We start from the raw sequence: 19,212 nt of genomic DNA, 5'->3' as shown, positions 1-19,212 counted from the left end.
TATTTTGGGTTTTTTTCTGGCTGTGCAGGTCAATCACCACTATATGTAGACCACTCTAGCTAAGATACTCTTGATAGGATCTTAATAGCTTTTATTTTTTCTTCAATTGAAATATTCTGAGAAGTCTAACTAAAATCTGAATTCCTAAATCAACCAGAGAGAGAACACAGCACTTCTGGGGCTTAAATTTTTGTTAAATATTTTCTCGACAGAGCTTTGCTTAACTTTTTTAGAATCCATTACATTTTAAGCACCAATGGATGTAGTAGGATAAGGCAGAGGATCTACTCCTTATCCAGCTCACCTATTTGGGGCAGGGGGCGGGGCTGGGGGGACAGGCCCAAGCTGCATGGCTTGCGGGATCTTAGTTCTCTGACCAGGGACTGAACTCTGGCCCCAGCAGTAAAAGCACCAAGTCCATCTCCAGGGACTTCCCAGCTCACCTATTTCAAATTTGGTGTTTTTTGGCTCCTGTGTTATTAAGAGTGAGTTTAGTTTGGTTCTTAAGCCCAGAGCCACAGTGATCCTCCACCCAATCAAATCAGTTTTAAGGCCTTTTTTCCCCAAGGGGTATGGGGTAGAACTAAGGAGAAAGAGGACTTCCCTGGTGGTTCAGACGGTAAAGAATCTGTCTGCAGTACAGAAGACCTGGGTTCAATCCCTGGGTCGGGAAGATCCCCTGGAGAAGGGAAAGGTTACCTACTCCTACTTCTTCTTGCCTGGAGAATCCCATGGACAGAGATGCCTGGTTGGCTGCAGTCCGTGGGGTGGCAAAGGGGGCTAACACTTTGTTGTCTTCGTGGGGACACAACTAAGGGACTAACACTTTCGCTTTTTTTAGGAGAAAGAAGCTAATACACAAGGAAAACAGCTGCCCAAGGGAGAATAAGAGAAAAATCATGCTCTTTATTTCGCAATACAAAGGTCACTGCCACCACACTCCCCAAATTAACTTCCCTTTTTAGTCTTAACTCACCGAATGCATCCGATCTAGGACAGCAAACCGATTTCGAGCAACCCAAACAGCTGTCAGGCCTGAGGACCGCTTCCCTTCAGGAGCTGAGAAGAACAAAACCAAAGGGCAGGAGCATGTGGTAAGCTACTGGCAGGTGACACAGGCAGGTGCCATGAAGCTGCCAGTCTTGCTGGCTGCCATGTTGGCTTTGCCAGTTCAGCTGCTTCCTAACTAATTCAGCCATAACCTGAGGCTATTGTCAGGGACTTTTCCCCACCAGTCCCCTCCAAACTCCAACCTCTACCCCTGCCAAGTCTCTTTTCTCTAGGCCAAGTGATTTGAGCCAACACCACATACTGGCAGAGAAGGACCACCCATCTTGGGAGACAGCACACTCCATCAAGCTAACGAGCAGGGCCTCTCTGGCCAAGCTGTGGCACAAAGCAAGCAGCCTGTGAGTATCTTGGACCTCCTATTTCAGCAAGCTAGAGGAGAGACACAGCTCTCTCTCCAGGACCCAGCTGCTCTGCTGCTTTAACATGCAAATACAGACCTCCTCGTAGAGCAGGGTGGGGCACAGAGTTCCTAACTAAATCCAGGCAGCTCTATGCTGGGCAGAATTTTTTTTTTCCATTTATTTTTATTAGTTGGAGGCTAATTACTTTACACTGAGCAGAATTTTGCACTAAGTTGTTGCTCCATTAATATCAATCAATCATTCTTAATACCAGGAAGAAAGTTACAAAATGTTTCTCAGTTTCCAGGTATTTCACTGACTAATTGGAATTCTAAATAGGCACTCCACCCTTTGGGAAACTTCAAAGGAGATACACAGAAGGATGCACTAAATACTCTTATCTATTAGTATCAGCAGGACACTGGACAATACACACTGGCTAGCCTTGCCAGGCCACCCCTTGACAACCAGATATCTCAGGCAATTTTAACAAAATTAATTATTATCACAACCAACAGTCCCATTTTCCAGGGGCTGAAGAACCACATTATTCAAGCTTTTGCTCTTTCTCTTCCTCTATGCTCCCTATCATCAGGCTGTATCTTTATTCCTTTAATAATTATCATCTCCCTCATAAAATGTAAAGGAGAAAATACAAGTGGTTATAAGAGAAAGCAAAAATATTTTAGACTCTACTAACTGTAAACAGATGGGGAAAGGAAGCAAGGGGATAGATAAGCAGGGACCAAATAAAAAAATTGGTCAGAAATGGCTCAACTGTTTACTTTATAAGGGAGACTTTTGATTTATGGATACCAAAGACATATAGGTTTTCTCTCTTCTCACCATGACCACACTTACAGAAGTGGTCATATTAGCAGCAATAATGACACAGGAGCACCCACAATAGGGCAGAACTAGCAAAATCTCTCTCAGATTCTGTTGATGGGGTCTAAAATATAAGGAAAGTATGCTGTTAAGAGTAGGGACCTGAGGCACAAGCCTCTGACCTACAAATCAACTGGAGGAAGTACACTAAAGGAAGCATAAACGAGACTCCAATCTATTCTGATAATGTTTTGTCAGCAAGTGCTAATGGTAAGGACATTAACAAGGGATGGTGGTGATGGAAGAGGTAGGCAGGGTCTCAGCTGGATCCTGGGATCCCTGGTGGGGTGTGGGGCTGTTAACAGCCTCATCGTTTTGACATGCAAAAGGAAGCAAATCGGATCTGGATATGGATGGGAGAGCATAAATCCCTAGTCCCAGGATGAGACATTGCAAGATTGGAACCACATTTTTAAATAAATGAAACTACCAGGGTGAAAGTCATATCAGCTGACAATAAACTAGGATAACATGCTGTGCTGAAAGAGAAAATGGAGAGTGTCTAATAACCAAATTATAAAATATATATATCTAGCTGGAGTAATAAAATGGAGGAGGAACATGAATATTTCACACCATGGTCGCCTCTGATGCAATTGGCAGCAGCACCTGCCAACAGATATGAGTGATGTGGCCATGGCCTGGGGATGGAATGAAAAACTTGAAGAGAAGAGATGATTTGGGTGAGGAGAGCTAGGAGCAGAGCTGGGTACACAAAGAGAATGCCTACCATCAGGATTCTGGGAGTCGGCATCCTTGGGGATGGTATACAAGTCATAGGTACTGTTTTCTAAATTGCTGGCTCTCTGTAGAGGAATGGGAGAAATTAAATTGTTAGTAGGAGTCCCCAAGATACCAGTCTACTCTGACATAGAAAACAGTATCATTACACAGATAGCAATCTGAAACTATACTCTTCACACCCTTCACTCAGAGGACATTTGGACACTTCTACAGCTAAAAATTATAGGACTCATTGCCAGAGAATTCAGCATTCACATAAGTTTTCTTGCTGTTGTTGCTAAGTCATGTCCGACTCTTCACAACTTTTCCTTTTATCTTCCAAAGACATAGATAGCTTCTGAATGAAAGCAAGGACTGCTCTCTACTCCACAAATTAACAGATTAAGAGACTAGTATTCCAATGCCCCACCTGAGTAAACTCATCAACTTAGAGTCTGTTTGAAGGTAAAAAAAAAAAAGACATTAAAGAAAATTGCCAGGAGGAAAATATGGGACAGTTAGATATTGAAAAACGACTGGGATCAGAAACTAGAAGTCCTATTGGGAAAAATAAGTTTTCATTCTTCTGATTTGGCAACCAGGGCACTAAAATTAGAATGCTGTTTCTTTTTTAAAAAATTGTATGGCAAGAAATGAGGCCCACGGTAACAATAATGAAAGGAATGCCTCTCAAAATCAGCTCTACTATTTTCACCCAAATAGAGAGATCAAGATAAGCATCTCCTTTGCATAGGATATAGTCCCAAACACTCTTTCAAATTACTTTTAGTGATTTGGGTGATTTGACTTGATGCTCCATTAAGTTTAGAAGTTGTCAACTTTATGACAGACGTTAAGTACACAAACCCTGAACATGAGAACTGAAATCTACCTGGTTTGAGCCTTGTTCACTATTTCAGCTCTCTCAAAATGACCATTAAATAGATCCTAAGAAGCCATCAGAGATCCTCTAAAGGCATGAGAAATAGACCTATAGGAAATGAGGAAATGCTAGGAGGCTTACTTACTGTACACAGTAGGACTGCATTTTCTGCTGGATTGTATGACATACTGAACACTGGAAACTTGGAACCACTAGAGATATGTATACCAAGAGAAGAGAAATTTAGGAAAGATAATGAAAACAGGAAAAAAGGAATTACTCCCGGACTTCCTTCTTATCTAATCTTTACACATATACTTATCACTTTTATAATCAAGAATAAAAAATTAATGAATAATGCATCTATTTCTTCCTTCAAGACTTGGGGACTCCCCTATTTCAGCTTTGAGTGAAGTGTTTTTAAAAAGCTCGCCCAGTACAAGTCTACCTATTCAGCAGAAGGTACGGTGAGCACTCACTGCAGTGAGTGGGACTGGCTCCTCCTGCACGTGATCGCAGTGGACACCACACAGTACATGACGTGACTGCTTCAGGCTCGTTTCCCCGTCCCTTGGAACACTAACATAAGCCCGTCTTTTTATTGCAGCAATGCTGGAGGGCGGCTGTCAAGCCCTCACGCCGAGGCTTGTGACCATGGCACGCTGAAGCCAGCGTGCCAACACAGCTGGCTCTCCAAGAGGACAGCTCCCTTTCCCAGGCACCCGAGAGGGTATCCTATCTTCAGAGTTAAGAGTGTCCAGGGACATGTATTCTGGTTTAGAGTTGTGTGCATTTTGCCAAAGAGCAAAGAGAGAGTTATAGAAAAGAAATGCCAAATAAAGGCAAACAGGTCTGTCAACAAGTTGGGCTATTCTCAACCAGGAAACTTTCTCCAGTTTTCAAGACACCTGCCAGACTGGCTGTATGATTTCCTTTCCTCAGGATCTCTAACATTCTTAACAAGGGCGCTCCCATTCATCTCGTGACCTTGCCCAACATGCTCCTGGGGATTCTATCTGTGACAGGAGATGAGATCCAAAATGTTGTTAAAAGAACAAGAGTCCAGTTTGTAGGTACTGTATCATGGTAACAGATGAGACAATTTGAAGGGAAGAAATAAGTCTAATTTACCTCCGCAACTGCATCACAGCTACATCTTTGGAGCTGTTGAAATCCAACTGACGTAAGAATCGGTCCTTGACATAATGGAGCATGTTGCCATGAACAGCATAGGCTGGCCGTTCTCGTTCCAGTTTAAATACAATCATGCCACCATCATGGCCTGGGCCACAGGGAAAGGGAGGAAAGAATTAGCTGCAGGTAAGAAATAAAACTGGAAACAGCAGATACAGGAAGATAATGATTGTGTATGTATGTTACAAACAAAGTTAAGACATTTAAATGCAATCTTTATTTGTCTGAATTCCCACAGTTCTTTGAATCTTTATTCAAGTGAACACCTGTAAATCCTTTCCCAATACTTACTCTATCATACTGGCACATTAGACAAATCCTCCTTTGTGTTCTCCTAACAGCTCTGTACAAACCTCCATCATAGCACTTATCTTGCACTGTAATTGTTTAGGTGTATCACCCCCACTATATATTGAGCTCCCTGAAAGCATAAATTACAATAATTTCCATCATTCCCCAGTCACTATCATGTAATGAACATAAAACGTATGTGCTGAACAAATGGATATTGGTTTTAAAATACTTCCTGATTCTGTTTTTTAAGAATGTTTCACTTTTTCTCTACTAGCATTATCCATCCTTCAGAAAAACTTTCAATCTTTGTCCTCCAAGTGTGCACTCCACACATAAACCAGATCGTGTCACTTCCCTACCCAATACCTTCCAATGGCTTTCCATTCATTCAGGTTAAAATCCTAAGTTCTAATGGCCTACAAGGGAGAGTCCCTCCTGCTTTGGTCTTACCTTCTATCACCTCACCAATCACTAGCCACTCTGATGTTCCTTGACATGTTAAACATCTCTCACGTCATGGTCTTTGTAGTTGCTGCTCCTATTGTCAGCGCATTTGTCATCCCTCTTCACTTCCCTGAAGCAGCAGTCCCACACTCTCCTCTCTATCCCACCTACTTTTGCTTAACTCTCCTTTAAAGCAGTTTTCACAATACAATGTTTCACATATTTATTGTTTTATGGGTCTATTTCCCTTCACTACAAATAAAAGTTCCACGGCCTCAGGGACAGCACTCCCCAGGGACTGCCCCAGGCCCATTTCCAGTCCCAGCCAGCCCACCAAGACGGCCACTGGCCCACACCCCCCAGGGACTATGCCTGCCCTTGTGCGCTCCAGCTCCAGCCAGCCTGCCAAAGCTGCCAGGTGCAGTCTACACAAGAGATGCTCTCACACAAAGCCACTCTTTGAAGACCTGGAGAGGTAGCTGTTTTGCTTAAATCCACAGAAACAAATGCCAGAAGTCATTCAAAATGAAGAGACAAGATGTTTCAAACAAAACAAACCCCAGAAAAAAACCCTAATGAAAGAGGTTAAGTAATTTACCTGATAAAAGAGTTCAAAGAAGCAATCATAATAATGCCCACCAAACTTGAGAGAAGAATGGAAGAACTCAGTGATAACTTCAACAAAGACTTAGAAAATATGAGAAAACCAATCAAAAGTGAAGAATACAATAACTGAAAAATTACACTAGAGGGAATCAACAAATTAGATGAAATAGAAGAACAGATATGTGATATGTAAGACAGAATAGTGGAAATCAACCAATAGGAACAGCAAAAAAAAATTTTTTTAAGTGAGGCGACTTAAGGGACTTCTGGGACAACATCAAACATACTAACTTCTGCATTATAGTATTCCCAAAGGAGAGAAAGGAACAGAAAATTTATTTGAATAATAATGACTGAAAACTTCCCAAACCTGTGGAAATAGATATCAAGGGCCAGGAAGCACAGAGATTCCCAAATAAGACTCCCAAAGATAGCTTCACCATGACATATTTTAATTAAAATGGCAAGAGTTAAAGATAAAGAGAGAATCTCAAAGGCTGCAAGAGAAAAACAATCACATACAAGAAAAATCCTGTAAGACTATCAGCTGATTTCATAGGCCAGAAAGGAATGGCACAATACATTTAAAGTGCTGAAAGGAAAAGACTTATTACTTATCCAGTAAAGCTATCATTCAGAATTGGAGAGTTTCTCAGACAGGCAAAACCTTAACAGAATTCATCACAACAAAAGCAGCCTTATAAGAAATATTAACGTCTCCTTTAAGCAGAAAAGGCCACAACTAGAAGTAAGAAAATACATGAAAGGAAAAAAATCTCACTGGTAAAAGCAAACACATAGTAAAAGCAGTGGATCAACCACTTAAAAAGAAGGTCAAGGAGAACAGCTGACCCTTGAACAATATGGGTTTTAACTGCACTGGCTCACTTATTTGCAGTTCTCTTTCACTAAATATGTATGATAATACTACATAATCCATGGTTGGTTGAACCTTCCAATATGGAACCACACATCCAGAGACTCAACTGTAAACTTATACACAGGTTTTAGATTGTGTAGATGGTCAGTGCCCCTAACTTCCATACTGTTAAAGGGTCAGGTGTAGCACAATCAGCTATAATAAACAGTTAAGGGAGGGACTTCCCTGTGTGGTCCAGTGGTTAAGAATCTGCTTTCCACTGCAGGGGATGTGGGTTCAATCCCTGGTCGGGGAGCTAAGATGCCACATGCAGGGTGTGAGATCTAAGCCCCCAAGCCACAACTACTGAACCTGAATATCACAAGTAGAGAGAAGCCTGCACACTGCAACGAAAGACCCTATGTGCTGCAACTAAGTCCCAACACAGCAATAAATAAATAAAAATTAAAAAAAAAAGTTAAGGAATACACAAAATAAAAATATGACATCAAAAACAAATGAGGTATGTGTTAAAAATGGAGTGCTTTTAGAATCTCTTTGAACTTAAGTGACTATCAGCTTAAAATAGACATATATATGTACAGTTCAATATATATGAACCTTACGGTAACAACAAACAATGGACAGACAAAAAACAAAGAGAAAGAAATCCACACATACTAACACTAAAGGAATCCATCAAACTGCAAGGGAAGAAACCAAGAGAACAAGACAGAAACAAAGAACTACAAAAACAACCAGAAAAAAGTTAATGTCAGCAAGCACACGTCATGCTGTGCCATGCTAAGTCTCGTCAGTCGTGCCTGACTCTCTGCGATCCTATGGCCTATCGCCCTCTAGTCGCCTCCTCTGTCCATGACATTCTCCAGGCAAGAATACTGGAGTGGACTGCTATGCCCTCCTCCAGTAAGCACATATGTGTCAATAATTACTTTAAATGTAAGTGGACTAAATGTGTCAACCAAAAGACTTAGGGTGGCTGAATGGATTAAAAAAAATGAGATCTGTCTATATGCTGCCTACAAGAGACTCACTTCAGATTTAAAGACACACACAGACTGAAAGTGAAGGAATGGAAAAAGATACTTCATGCAAATGTAAAAGAAAAGAAAACTGGGACATTTCTCATATTAGACAAAATAGATTTCAAAACACAGATCATATCAAAAGACAAAGGGCATTACATAATGATAAAGGGGTCAATCCAACAAGAGGATATAAAATTTGCAAACATTTAAGCACACAACACAGGAAAACCTAAATATATAAAGCAAACATTAACAGAAATAAAGGGAGAAACTGACAACACAGTAATAGTAGAGGACATTATATTCTACGAACACCAATGAACAGGTCATACAGACAGAAAATCAATAGGGAAACACTGATCTTAAATGACACATTAGACCAGAGAGAATTAATACAGAATACTCCATTCAAAAGCAACAGAATACATTCTTTTCCATCCAGGAGTTGGTGATGGACAGGGAAGCCTGGCATGCTGCAGTCCATGGGGTTGTAAAGAGTCGGACACGACTGAGCAACTGAACTGAACTGAACATTTTTTTCAAGAGCACACTGAACATTCTCCAGGACAGATCACAAGCTAGGCCACAAAACAAGGCTCAATACATTTAAGAATGAAATAATTTCAAGTGACTTATTCAACATTCAACCACAGAAGTATGAATCTAGAAATCAACTACAAGAAGAAATCTAGATAAAACACAAATACATAGAGACTAAACTATAAGCTGCTGCTGCTAAGTCACTTCAGTCGTGTCTGACTCTGTGTGACCCCATAGACAGCAGCCCACCAGGCTCTGCCGTCCCTGGGATTCTCCAGGCAAGAACACTGGAGTGGGTTGCCATTTCCTTCTCCAATGCGTGAAAGTGAGAAGTGAAAGTCAAGTCACTTAGTCATGGCCGACTCTTCCGACCCCATGGACTGACTATTGCCTACCAGGCTCCTCCGTCCATGGGATTTTCCAGTAAGAGTACTGGAGTGGGTTGCCATTGCCTTCTCCAAACTATAAGCTACAAACAACAAATGGGTCAACAGAAATAACAAAGAAGAAAGAAATACCTGGAAAAAAATGAAAATGGAAATAAAATCTATAAGGACACAGCAAAAGCAGCTCTAAGAGGAAGTTCATAGTAAAACAGGTCTATTCCCAAGAAACAAGAAAAATCTCAAGCAGTCTAAGTGTATTAAAAAAAAAACCCAGAAAATGAAGAATGAGCAAAGGTCAGTGAGTATGAAGAAGAAATGATAAAGATTAGAGCAGAAGTAAATGAAATAGAGACAAAAAAAAGGAAGAAAAAAAATTAAGAATTGGCTCTCTGAAAGATAAAATCTACAAACTCTTAGCCAGAATCATCACAAAGAAAGAAAGCCCAAATAAAATTAGAAACGAAAGAGGAAAAATTACAACTGATACCACAGAAATACAAAGGATTATAAGAGAATACCACAATGATATGACAACAAATTAGACAAGCTAGAAAAAAAAGGACAAATTCCTAGAAACATACAATCTTCCAAGAATGAGTCATGTAGAAAACAGAAAACCTGAATAGACCAAATATCACTAACAAAATTGAATCAGTAATCCACAAACTCCCCAAAAACAAAAGTCCAGGTCCAGATAGTTTCACAGGTAAATTCTACCAACGTTGAGAGTTAATACCTATCCTTCTCAAATTATTCCAAAGACTGAAGTGGAAAGAACACTTCCAAACTCAGTTAATGAGTAAAACATTGCCTTGATACTAAAAGCTGACAAAGACCCTAAGAAGCCAAAAACAGGCCAATACCCTGATGAGCATAGATGCAAAAATCCTTAACAAAATATTAACAAACCAAATACAACAATACATTAAATCATTATAACTCAAAAAGTTCCATAACGTAAGGGACACTGTTTTATACACTGATAGACTACCAGCCGGAGAAGGCAATGGCACCCCACTCCAGTACTCTTGCCTGGAAAATCCCATGAACGAAGGAGCATGGTAGGCTGCGGTCCATGGGGCAGCTAAGAGTCAGACACGGCTGAGCGACTTCACTTTCACTTTTCACTTTCATGCATTGGAGAAGGAAATGGCAACCCACTCCAGTATTCTTGCCTGGAGAATCCCAGGGACAGGGGAGCCTGGTGGGGTCGCACAGAGTTGGACACGACTGAAGTGACTTAGCAGCAGCAGCAGCAGAATATCAGCACCCAGACTAGGGCTGACACTCAGTATGCATCTGCTAAATGAATGAATAACACTCAGCTTCTAGCTCCTCAGTCTGAGAACCTCTAAGTCTCCTATTCAAAAAGGAACTAAGGAACTAATCAAAGAGAATGGGCTTTAGAAGAATTCCCTGGCAATCCAGTGGTTAGGACCTAGTGCTTTTACTGCTAAGAGCCCAGGTTCAATCCCTGGTCAGGAAACTAAGATCCCACAAGCCACGTGTTGTGCCCCACCCCCCAAAAAGAAAGAGAATGGGCTTCATTATTAAGTGAATTTTGGAAGAAAAAGAACACTGAAAGAAAACTGTGCCAAGAACATATAGGGGGGAAAAGGAGAAAAGCTTCAACTACATGACTCTTAGACTTTTACTTTTCCTTGTCATCCTACTATACACTTATTAGAGACAAAATTAATAGAGAATCACTCTCAAGTCTTAAAAACTGAACCAAAGGGAAAAAGAGAAGAAATGGCCCTTACCTGCTGCAAAGAGGTTAAGGTTAGGGTGGGCAGCTAAGACCCAGAAACGATCATGGTCCCTGCGGAATGTCTGAACTCCGGTCCTAGAAAAGCAAAAGGTATACAAAGAAAAACACTAACTTCCAAGAAAACTTCAGTCTATCACACATAAGAGTACTCAGTGGTAGGCCAGCACACTGATAAAAAGTAAATCAAGTACAGTGAAGGGGCATATTTTAAATAAAGACAGTCACAAATTCTACCAAAGAACAGAAAGAGGACTTTAAACCAACTCTATTATTTTGATATTAAGACTTCCCCACTCATCATAATTTTCTACCATACTGTTTTCATTTAATATTCCATATTTCTGTAGCTACAGAAGAAACTGCTTAAATATAAGGCAGAAAAAGAACACAAGCAGAAATTTCTATTTGATGGAAAATTTGTAAATGATGGCTAATGTCTGGGTCCCTTCAAATTTTCATAAAGTATAATTTGATTTTTCTATATGCAGAGGATGATAAGAAACAAAAAGTCGTAATCTGATTTTTAAAAAGAACAGAGTAAAAGAGAGAAAGGGACTTTCTCCTGGGTTTGGTCACATACCACTGTAACCCCCTTACCGCTTAGACATGTCCCAGACTCGGATACTCTTGTCCTCAGAATTGCTGAGGATCAACTCTTGACGAGGGTGGAAGACAGCACAAGATACATTGTTGTAATGGCCTCGACAGGTATCAACCTCCCATGCCTTTGATTCTGAAAGACAAAAAAGAATTAGGTCACCACAATTCCCTACTACTGTAAGTTTTGGGTTTTGAGTTATGACATTCTTCAACCAAATGCTAGATACTACAAAATCTTAAGTAACATCCCACTTCTTTCCAATAGGTCAATTTTCTTCATTCATGACTCTGAATCTAAGTATTTCTTTATTTCATTCTGACCTGCCTAACAACTATAGCACCTCTTCTCTGTCATTCTTCATCTCCTTACCCTGCCTTGTCACTAGCTGCCATTATAAAAGCCTCATATGGCAGGAATTTTATCTGGTTTAGTCATCATTGTATCTTCAGAGCCTTGAACAATGGTTAGTACAAAGTAGGTACTCAATAAATAGCTGTTGAATAAATGGAATTCTTATTTAAAATTATGTTCATACTCCTCTAAATCAGGATACCATCAAATGAAAAAAAGGGAATAGAGCAACTATCATGTTCCCAGGATAAGCGTAACAACCTAACGTAGGAAAATAGGTCACTAAATCCAGAACACCTGACTTTTTCAGCTTGCTGGTCAGCAGCCAGTGTTTTAGGTATGATAACACTGTTACTGTTTCACTCACCATTCATACGCCAGATCTTCACTTGACGGTCATCTGCCCCAGACACAATGAGTGGCATAGTAGGGTGAAATGCAGCCCAGTTAACTCCACGATCATGACCCTGTACCAAAAAAAAAGTGGTTTGCAAAATCAAAAAAAGTGATTCTTTATATCTATTACTCAAAGCAATGGACCAATGGACCATGCTCATGGTTATAAAAGATGTCTGTGATTTTCACTCCATGTGAAAAAGACTCAAGGGACCGCTCCTCTAAGATTTGACCTTGAGTCACTAACTACATCAATCTATCCAATATTATTCCCAAACTCTCATGGGAATTCCCAAATTCTTTCTTTTCAAATTCAGCTTCATCAGATTTGGGATATACTGCCTTGCTTTGTTACTGGCCAGTTATATTGTATTTCTCCAACCAGCTATTAGCATCTCAAAAATAAAGACCAATTTTATAACTTAATCAAGAAATTCTCAAAGTACAGTCAAGAAACTCTATCCCCAAGAACTTTTTAGGAAACCCCAACAATGTTAAAAATTATTTTCATAATAATACTAAAATGCTATTTACCCTTTTCATTCTTATTCTCCCACACATAAAGAGTTTTACAGAGGTTACATGACATGTGATGATGTCATTGCTTTGATGGCTAATAAGACTATATCCTCATATATCCCACGTTTTTAAGTTCTTGGTTTCAATTTCAAATATGGTAAAAACTGATAAATATGGTAAAAACAGATATAATGCACATAAAAACTCTCTGGAGTCCTCAATAAGTTTTAAGAGTTTTATCTCAGATCAGAAAGTTTAAAAACTGCTGATTTTAAGATATCTTTTATAAGATTTATAAGTTTATACTCTGTACCAGAATCACAGATAAAGTAGTGTCAAGTTAGCAGTATTTTCGAGGTACCATACTGTGGTGAAAAACACCTGGGTTGTGGAGTCAGACAGATACAAATTCAAACTTCAGTTCTTCAATTTACTAGGGGTGTGTGTGTGTGTGTGTGTGTGTGTGTGTGTGTGTGTGTGTGTGTGTGTGTGTGTGCAAATTCAAACTTCAGTTCTTCAATTTACTAGGGGTGTGTGTGTGTGTGTGTGTGTGTGTGCAAATTCAAACTTCAGTTCTTCAATTTACTAGGGGTGTGTGTGTGTGTGTGTGTGTGTGTGTGTGTGTGTGTGCAAATTCAAACTTCAGTTCTTCAATTTACTAGGGGGTGTGTGTGTGTGTGTGTGTAGGGGGGGTGTGTGTGTGTGTGTAGGGTGTGTGTGTGTGTGTGTGTGTGTGTGTGTGTGTGTGTGTGTGTGTGTGTGTGTGTACTGTAGCCTGTCAGGTTCCTCTGTCCTTGAATGGGTTGCCATTTCCTTCTTCAAGACACATGTAGATTTTGGTAAATAACTTACTTTCTCTAAATCTCAAATTTTTCATCTGCAAAATGAAGTTAATAGTATCTCCACCAGCACACAGCTGTAAAGATTAGATACTTAAAAAAATCTACTTTCCCTTATGCCTTTCTATTTTCCCACCATGTAAACAAGTTACTTACACATGGCTGGTTCTCAATAACTTTGATTAACTATCCTCCCCTTTCCCAAGAGGCTTGACAATGGCCTCTGCTTTGGGATGGTGATGGAGCCTATGCCAGCTTTCTCCCTCTCTCCCCAGTGGGTTTAAAAGGTAACATGATTCTCCCTCAGGTAGCATTTAAACTTCAATTGTCTACTGGCTCACCTACCATTCTATTTTCAGTGCCTCAAATGGCACCTGGCACCCAGTAAACCCTGCATAAGTCTTTGTTGAAGGAATGAATAAATGAACAGCATACTGTCACTGTTTCCCTGGAGAAGAGCCCATATCCAGCCACTGGCTATAGAGATAAGTACCTCTAGTACATGCTTCACCACTGCATCCGTAGTTCCAAACAGATCAACCCCAGTTATTCCTCTCACATCCGACTCCACTGCACCAGGGGACAAGTTTTTTTTCCTTAGACCTTTGAAGGGGTGAGGAGTGGGATGAAAGATGTAAACATAATGTTACCAAAACGAGCACAGTAATCAAAGCACCCAAAGGTACAGTGATACACTAAAATTAAGGAAAAAGAAGGGGAAAAGAAATTTAAAGAGACTAAAGAAAGATGCAAGAGCTCTTATGTATCTCAAATATAAAACATTTTATTTGGTGGATGATATTGTAAAACTATAAACTGCAAAAAGTGTACTCTTATTTCCTTCTTGACTCTTGGGCAGTGGATAAAATGATTAAAACTCTCATTATTCCTTTAAACACTTGCTCAAGAGACTGGTTATAGATCTGAACATATGTATTTTGTCATTAAAATTTTCAGAGGCTACAGGGAGAAATCAGCCTGTAATTTGAAAACAGCAGAAAAAAGACACCAGGATAAGGTCATTCTTAATTTGTATAGGACCGACACTTAAGGGTCAACCACAATCTGTCCTTAAAATTTGAATTATATGTGCTATAGTCAGAACCCAAATTACAGTAACACTACTACCTTACAGGTGAAAAGCATCTTGCAGTTTTCAAAGCTGATCTGATTGACAACCCTTTGAGGAAGGCAAGGAGGTATAATAATACCAGTTTATAGATGAGAAAATGCAATTGGGACTAAAATCCTATCTTCTGGAGTATTTGGAAGGTGGGGAGAAGAAAATGAAACTACTTGGCATTTACAAAGTTAAAAAGCCAAATATCTGTAATAGAAGGGGGGAAAAAGCTATCATTGAAAACAAAACCTAAGTAGTTTTAAGTCTAAATGTTGGCACCTGTAAGAAAACACAAAAAATTAAGTTCAATGACTGTATTTATCTTCACTGTTTTAAAATTACATGTAACTTTTCTATTATAATGGCATATAAACATCAGCATTAGAGAAGCAAGTGCTTAAAAGGGCACAACAGTTTTACTTATCTTGTACCCTGTCCATGATAAGCATTTAGCCAACTGGTAGACAGAAATAAAGCCAATGCTTAAAAAAATAAAATAAGCATTCTTCCAAGGTTTCATAAATACATTATTACAGGGATGCCTCCTTTCACTTATTTCACTTTCATGGGATCTGTCAACTTTTCCTAATGAGTCTGATGCATGAAACAGATTCAAAGGAAGATACAAAGACAGACAGCTGTGAGGAACTTCACCTCCAATAAGCTTCAACAAACACATTAAAAGGAAAGCTGTATGACAGAATGGAAGCCTTTGTTGTAATTGCTTGTAACGATCCAGGAAAAGCGGAAGAGCAAAAACAGACAGATGAATAGTGACAGGCAGTGAAAAGATACTATAAGAAGAAATATTTGAGCCTTCAACAAGCTACTCACTAGGACTGAACGACAGATGGAAAATTTCTACAGCAGCTACTCAAATCCAGAGGGGGGAGGACACTCTCAGAATGGACCAGTCTGACGCACACTTCCCAGCGGGAGCCAGGGGAAGCAGTAACAAGCATGAGTACAGGGTTTGGCAGCAGAGTAATGTTTTTTAGTGGTCATTTCAAAGACTAGCCCTGAATCCCATGGGCTTCACATGCAAAAGTACAAGCACATTAAAACAATCTCACTGTCAGTTTACCTGGAAGCTCAAGCTAAAAACATAAATTATTTTTAAAATCTAGGTTGTAAATATATTCCCTTTTAAACAAATATTTTTTGCCAGGCTAATACAAAAGATCAGGTTATGCTAAGCCCCCTGGCTTAATCCTCATGGGACAGGTATCTAGAACACGGGTTTTCCTTAAAAATCTCTGTTTTCTTATTATTTACTTAGTGCAGAGAGTGTCCCTCTTTAAAGAGAGGTACTCAGAAAGATTAAAATTTTAACCAGTCCTCTAGATTTGAGTCTTCTGACTCAGAACTAATTTTTTCCTCTTGAAAATACTGTCAATATTAGCTCTAGTTCCTAACTGAGCTGACTGCTAATTTCTCTTCCGGTGTTCAGATTTATTTGAACCAAGGCAAAAGAACTCTGCTAAAAAGAGTATGCTGACTTCTAGAGGAGGAAGAATGTGTAAGTCTATCCCCAAAGCTCCTTCCACTTGGTTAAATACCAAAGCATCTCCTTCCATTCTGGTTAAGGGGTTACTGGAAATCAAGAGAGTTGTGAGTATAGAAAAACACTCAGAAATGGTAAAGAAAGCATTAACATTAGCAACATTAGTACAAAATTTTCAGTACCACACACACCAAGTATAGCAATTGTAATGTTATTATATAGTAATCCATGCACTTTACACATTCAAGAGCAAGCATAAACCCCAACTGGGGTCATACTTTCTCCCTCTCTTCTCTGATTTAGGGCCTTTGATTGTGACGCAAATATGTTTTCCTGCGAAAGTGAAGAAAATGATTTCTTGCCCTGGGCATTTCATGATGACCAAAGAGAATCCATTTACCTAAGGATTACCAAATTGCTTTAGCTAGGTCACAGGGAAACTGCTCTGCCAGCTTCAGGTGGCATCAACACTACTCTTAAAGAGTGGAGCAGTATAAGGCCCTTCCCAATCCCATGTTCTAGGAAAGATTTAAGCCCCAATGGTCTAAGGATCGGTTTATGCATATAACAAATTCACTTCTCTGTGATCTAGAAGGGCAGTACCTGTATACCATTCTTAGAACTGAGAAAACAGTCACTAAAAAGTGTCTTAGTAGCAGGGAACTCTCTCACAGATCCCCAGCTGAGAAAGGCTATTCTAAGTAAATGCCCCTGGTCAGCTCAAACAGCATAAACTGTGACCCAGCTCCATTTGGCTCCTAAATGCTGAGACAGAGAGGGTGCTTTGAAAGTGTGCACAGTTAACAACTATCGAAGGCCAGAGCTTGGTTACTGGAGGAGTGACTGATAAGCTCCCTGGTACTAGCAATGAGGAGAGGGCACAGGATCCACAGTGCCTGTGCCTCACTCTTCCTGCTGGCATGGCTGGTCACATCTGGGTGTACTTCAAAAAACCCAGCTAGTCTGGCGGAAAACTGCAATGGCAGAAGCCCTAGCAGAAGAGAGTGCAACTGCCCTATCTCCAATACAGTCTTGTTTATACCACTTCTTTCTTAACTCTGAACCTTTGAAAACTGCAGAGCATGATGCAGAGCTTTTACTTTCCAACTGTCCTCATCTTCCCCTTGGTTTATTTCCATATGACATGAATCTTAAATAACTGCTATTACAACATTCCACATGTTGCACCCAGAAATCCAAATTCTCAACTTGTTGTTTATTAATGGTTTGTTAGAACAGCAAGTATTAATATCATACTGCTCCAGCCCACCACGACACAAGGAGTTGGGAAAAGTTATCAACTTTCTTTGTTACCACAAAGAACCTGGAAAAGACCTACGAGGAGTCCTTCTTTTCACAGAATGAAAACAGTGCTCTGTGGACTAGCCATGAACTTTTCAGAGTCCAATCTCTAAGAATTTCTAAGGCAACAAACAACTAGAAACAATTTAGCAACTGCTAAATAAATTTAACTGGGCAGAGAACTATAGCATTTAGTTTCATTTCCCTACAGCATTTCTCAAGAAAGCACTTCCATTTTTCCAGTATGTCAAATCTCATAGGTACAGCCCTTTCTCTGCATTTAAATTCTCAGTTCTCTATACAGTCCTAAAAATTTAAATTCTTATCCCCAAATTAAGATACTGTATATAAACTGTGAAAGGAAGAATTATCCCAACTACTCAAAATCTACAAGTTATTTTTCATCCTAGAAGTCTGCCTGTTAAAAGGTTTTCTGGACATGAAAATCCTTCCTCCAACACTCACTCTCTTTACAGTAGATGGTATATAACAGAAGGATTTTCCTTTTTCTAAATGAAGCCACAGGATCTAAAAGCCCTGTTTCCCTGTACTAATCTATTCCCAAAATTCATTTCTGTCAAAGATTTTTCTTATTTTAGTGGAAAGCTTGATATTCTTAAATATTCCCAACAGTACAAAGACTGATCTAACTAAAATGTGGAATTTTCTTAAAATTAAATTTTCTAGAGCAACAACTTTCCTTAGAATACTTCTAACATGAACCATCAAACCACATTTAATAGCCTCAGAAACAAAGACACTATTACATGAAAACAGAATACTCTAAATTTTTCGGTTCCAAGTCAACTACCCTCACTATTTTAAGCAATTGCAGTTTTGCGCCAGACACAACTAGGTTGTCCCCTGAACTTGGGCAGCTCACCAGAAATATCCCAAACGCGCACAGTCTGGTCCAGGCTGGCTGATACGACCAGGTCTTCTGAAGGATGGAACTGAGCACACATTACATAATGATTGTGCCCTGTTAACACACTGCAAGAGGAAGAAAGAAAGACAATACCAAATTAGAGGTAGGAATCAACAGACTCCTACATGTTAAATGCTATATTCCACATTGAACAGATGAAGGCCCAATTACACTCTTTTGGAGGCCAAGGCAAGTCATCTTAACAATTCTGAATTAATAATAATAAGCAGAGTCGGCTATTTCAAGCTTGGCTCTCTTCTTGCTTGTAATGTTTCAGTGTTTATTACTAGTTTCAAAAGAACTGAGACTGCACAGCACTCCTCTCATTAATGATGCATTAAAATATCAAAATAAATGAAATCTTATTCATACTAAAACTATCTGTTAGATTTTAAGGGGATATCCCTTTTAAAGGACGTCACTTTAAATGGTCCTTACATACTTATAAAAAGCTCTATAACCAAACACAAAGCAGGACAGAGCTCTAGACCCTGACTCACGTTTCTTGGCAACAGAACTGAAAACCAGCTAAAAATTTTGTCTCAAAAGCCTAGCTATATGACTTCTTTCCCCTGGAAAGAAATGATCAGAAAATCCAGGTTC

The 19,212-nt window shown here is 39.6% G+C and overlaps 1 protein-coding gene across 1 annotated transcript in view; it reads right to left on the bottom strand.

Moving 5' to 3' along the window:
- The window catches only part of COPA (COPI coat complex subunit alpha), a 43,068-nt gene that overhangs the window by 15,018 nt on the left and 8,838 nt on the right, over positions 1 to 19,212 (bottom strand). Inside the window, exons 6-14 of the mRNA XM_065947453.1 lie at positions 18,565 to 18,674; positions 14,249 to 14,358; positions 12,369 to 12,468; positions 11,647 to 11,782; positions 11,042 to 11,124; positions 5,038 to 5,188; positions 4,052 to 4,118; positions 3,031 to 3,106; positions 977 to 1,059 (exon numbers count right to left, since the gene is read on the bottom strand). Coding sequence (XP_065803525.1) covers positions 977 to 1,059; positions 3,031 to 3,106; positions 4,052 to 4,118; positions 5,038 to 5,188; positions 11,042 to 11,124; positions 11,647 to 11,782; positions 12,369 to 12,468; positions 14,249 to 14,358; positions 18,565 to 18,674 — 916 coding nt within the window. The remainder of the gene's footprint in view (positions 1 to 976; positions 1,060 to 3,030; positions 3,107 to 4,051; positions 4,119 to 5,037; positions 5,189 to 11,041; positions 11,125 to 11,646; positions 11,783 to 12,368; positions 12,469 to 14,248; positions 14,359 to 18,564; positions 18,675 to 19,212) is intronic.

The sequence above is a fragment of the Muntiacus reevesi genome, chromosome 1 (assembly GCF_963930625.1).
Source record: "Muntiacus reevesi chromosome 1, mMunRee1.1, whole genome shotgun sequence".
NCBI classification, from domain to species: domain Eukaryota; kingdom Metazoa; phylum Chordata; class Mammalia; order Artiodactyla; family Cervidae; genus Muntiacus; species Muntiacus reevesi.
The sequence above is the reverse complement of the archived record's forward strand: the minus strand, read 5'-3'. Positions and strand labels throughout refer to the sequence as shown.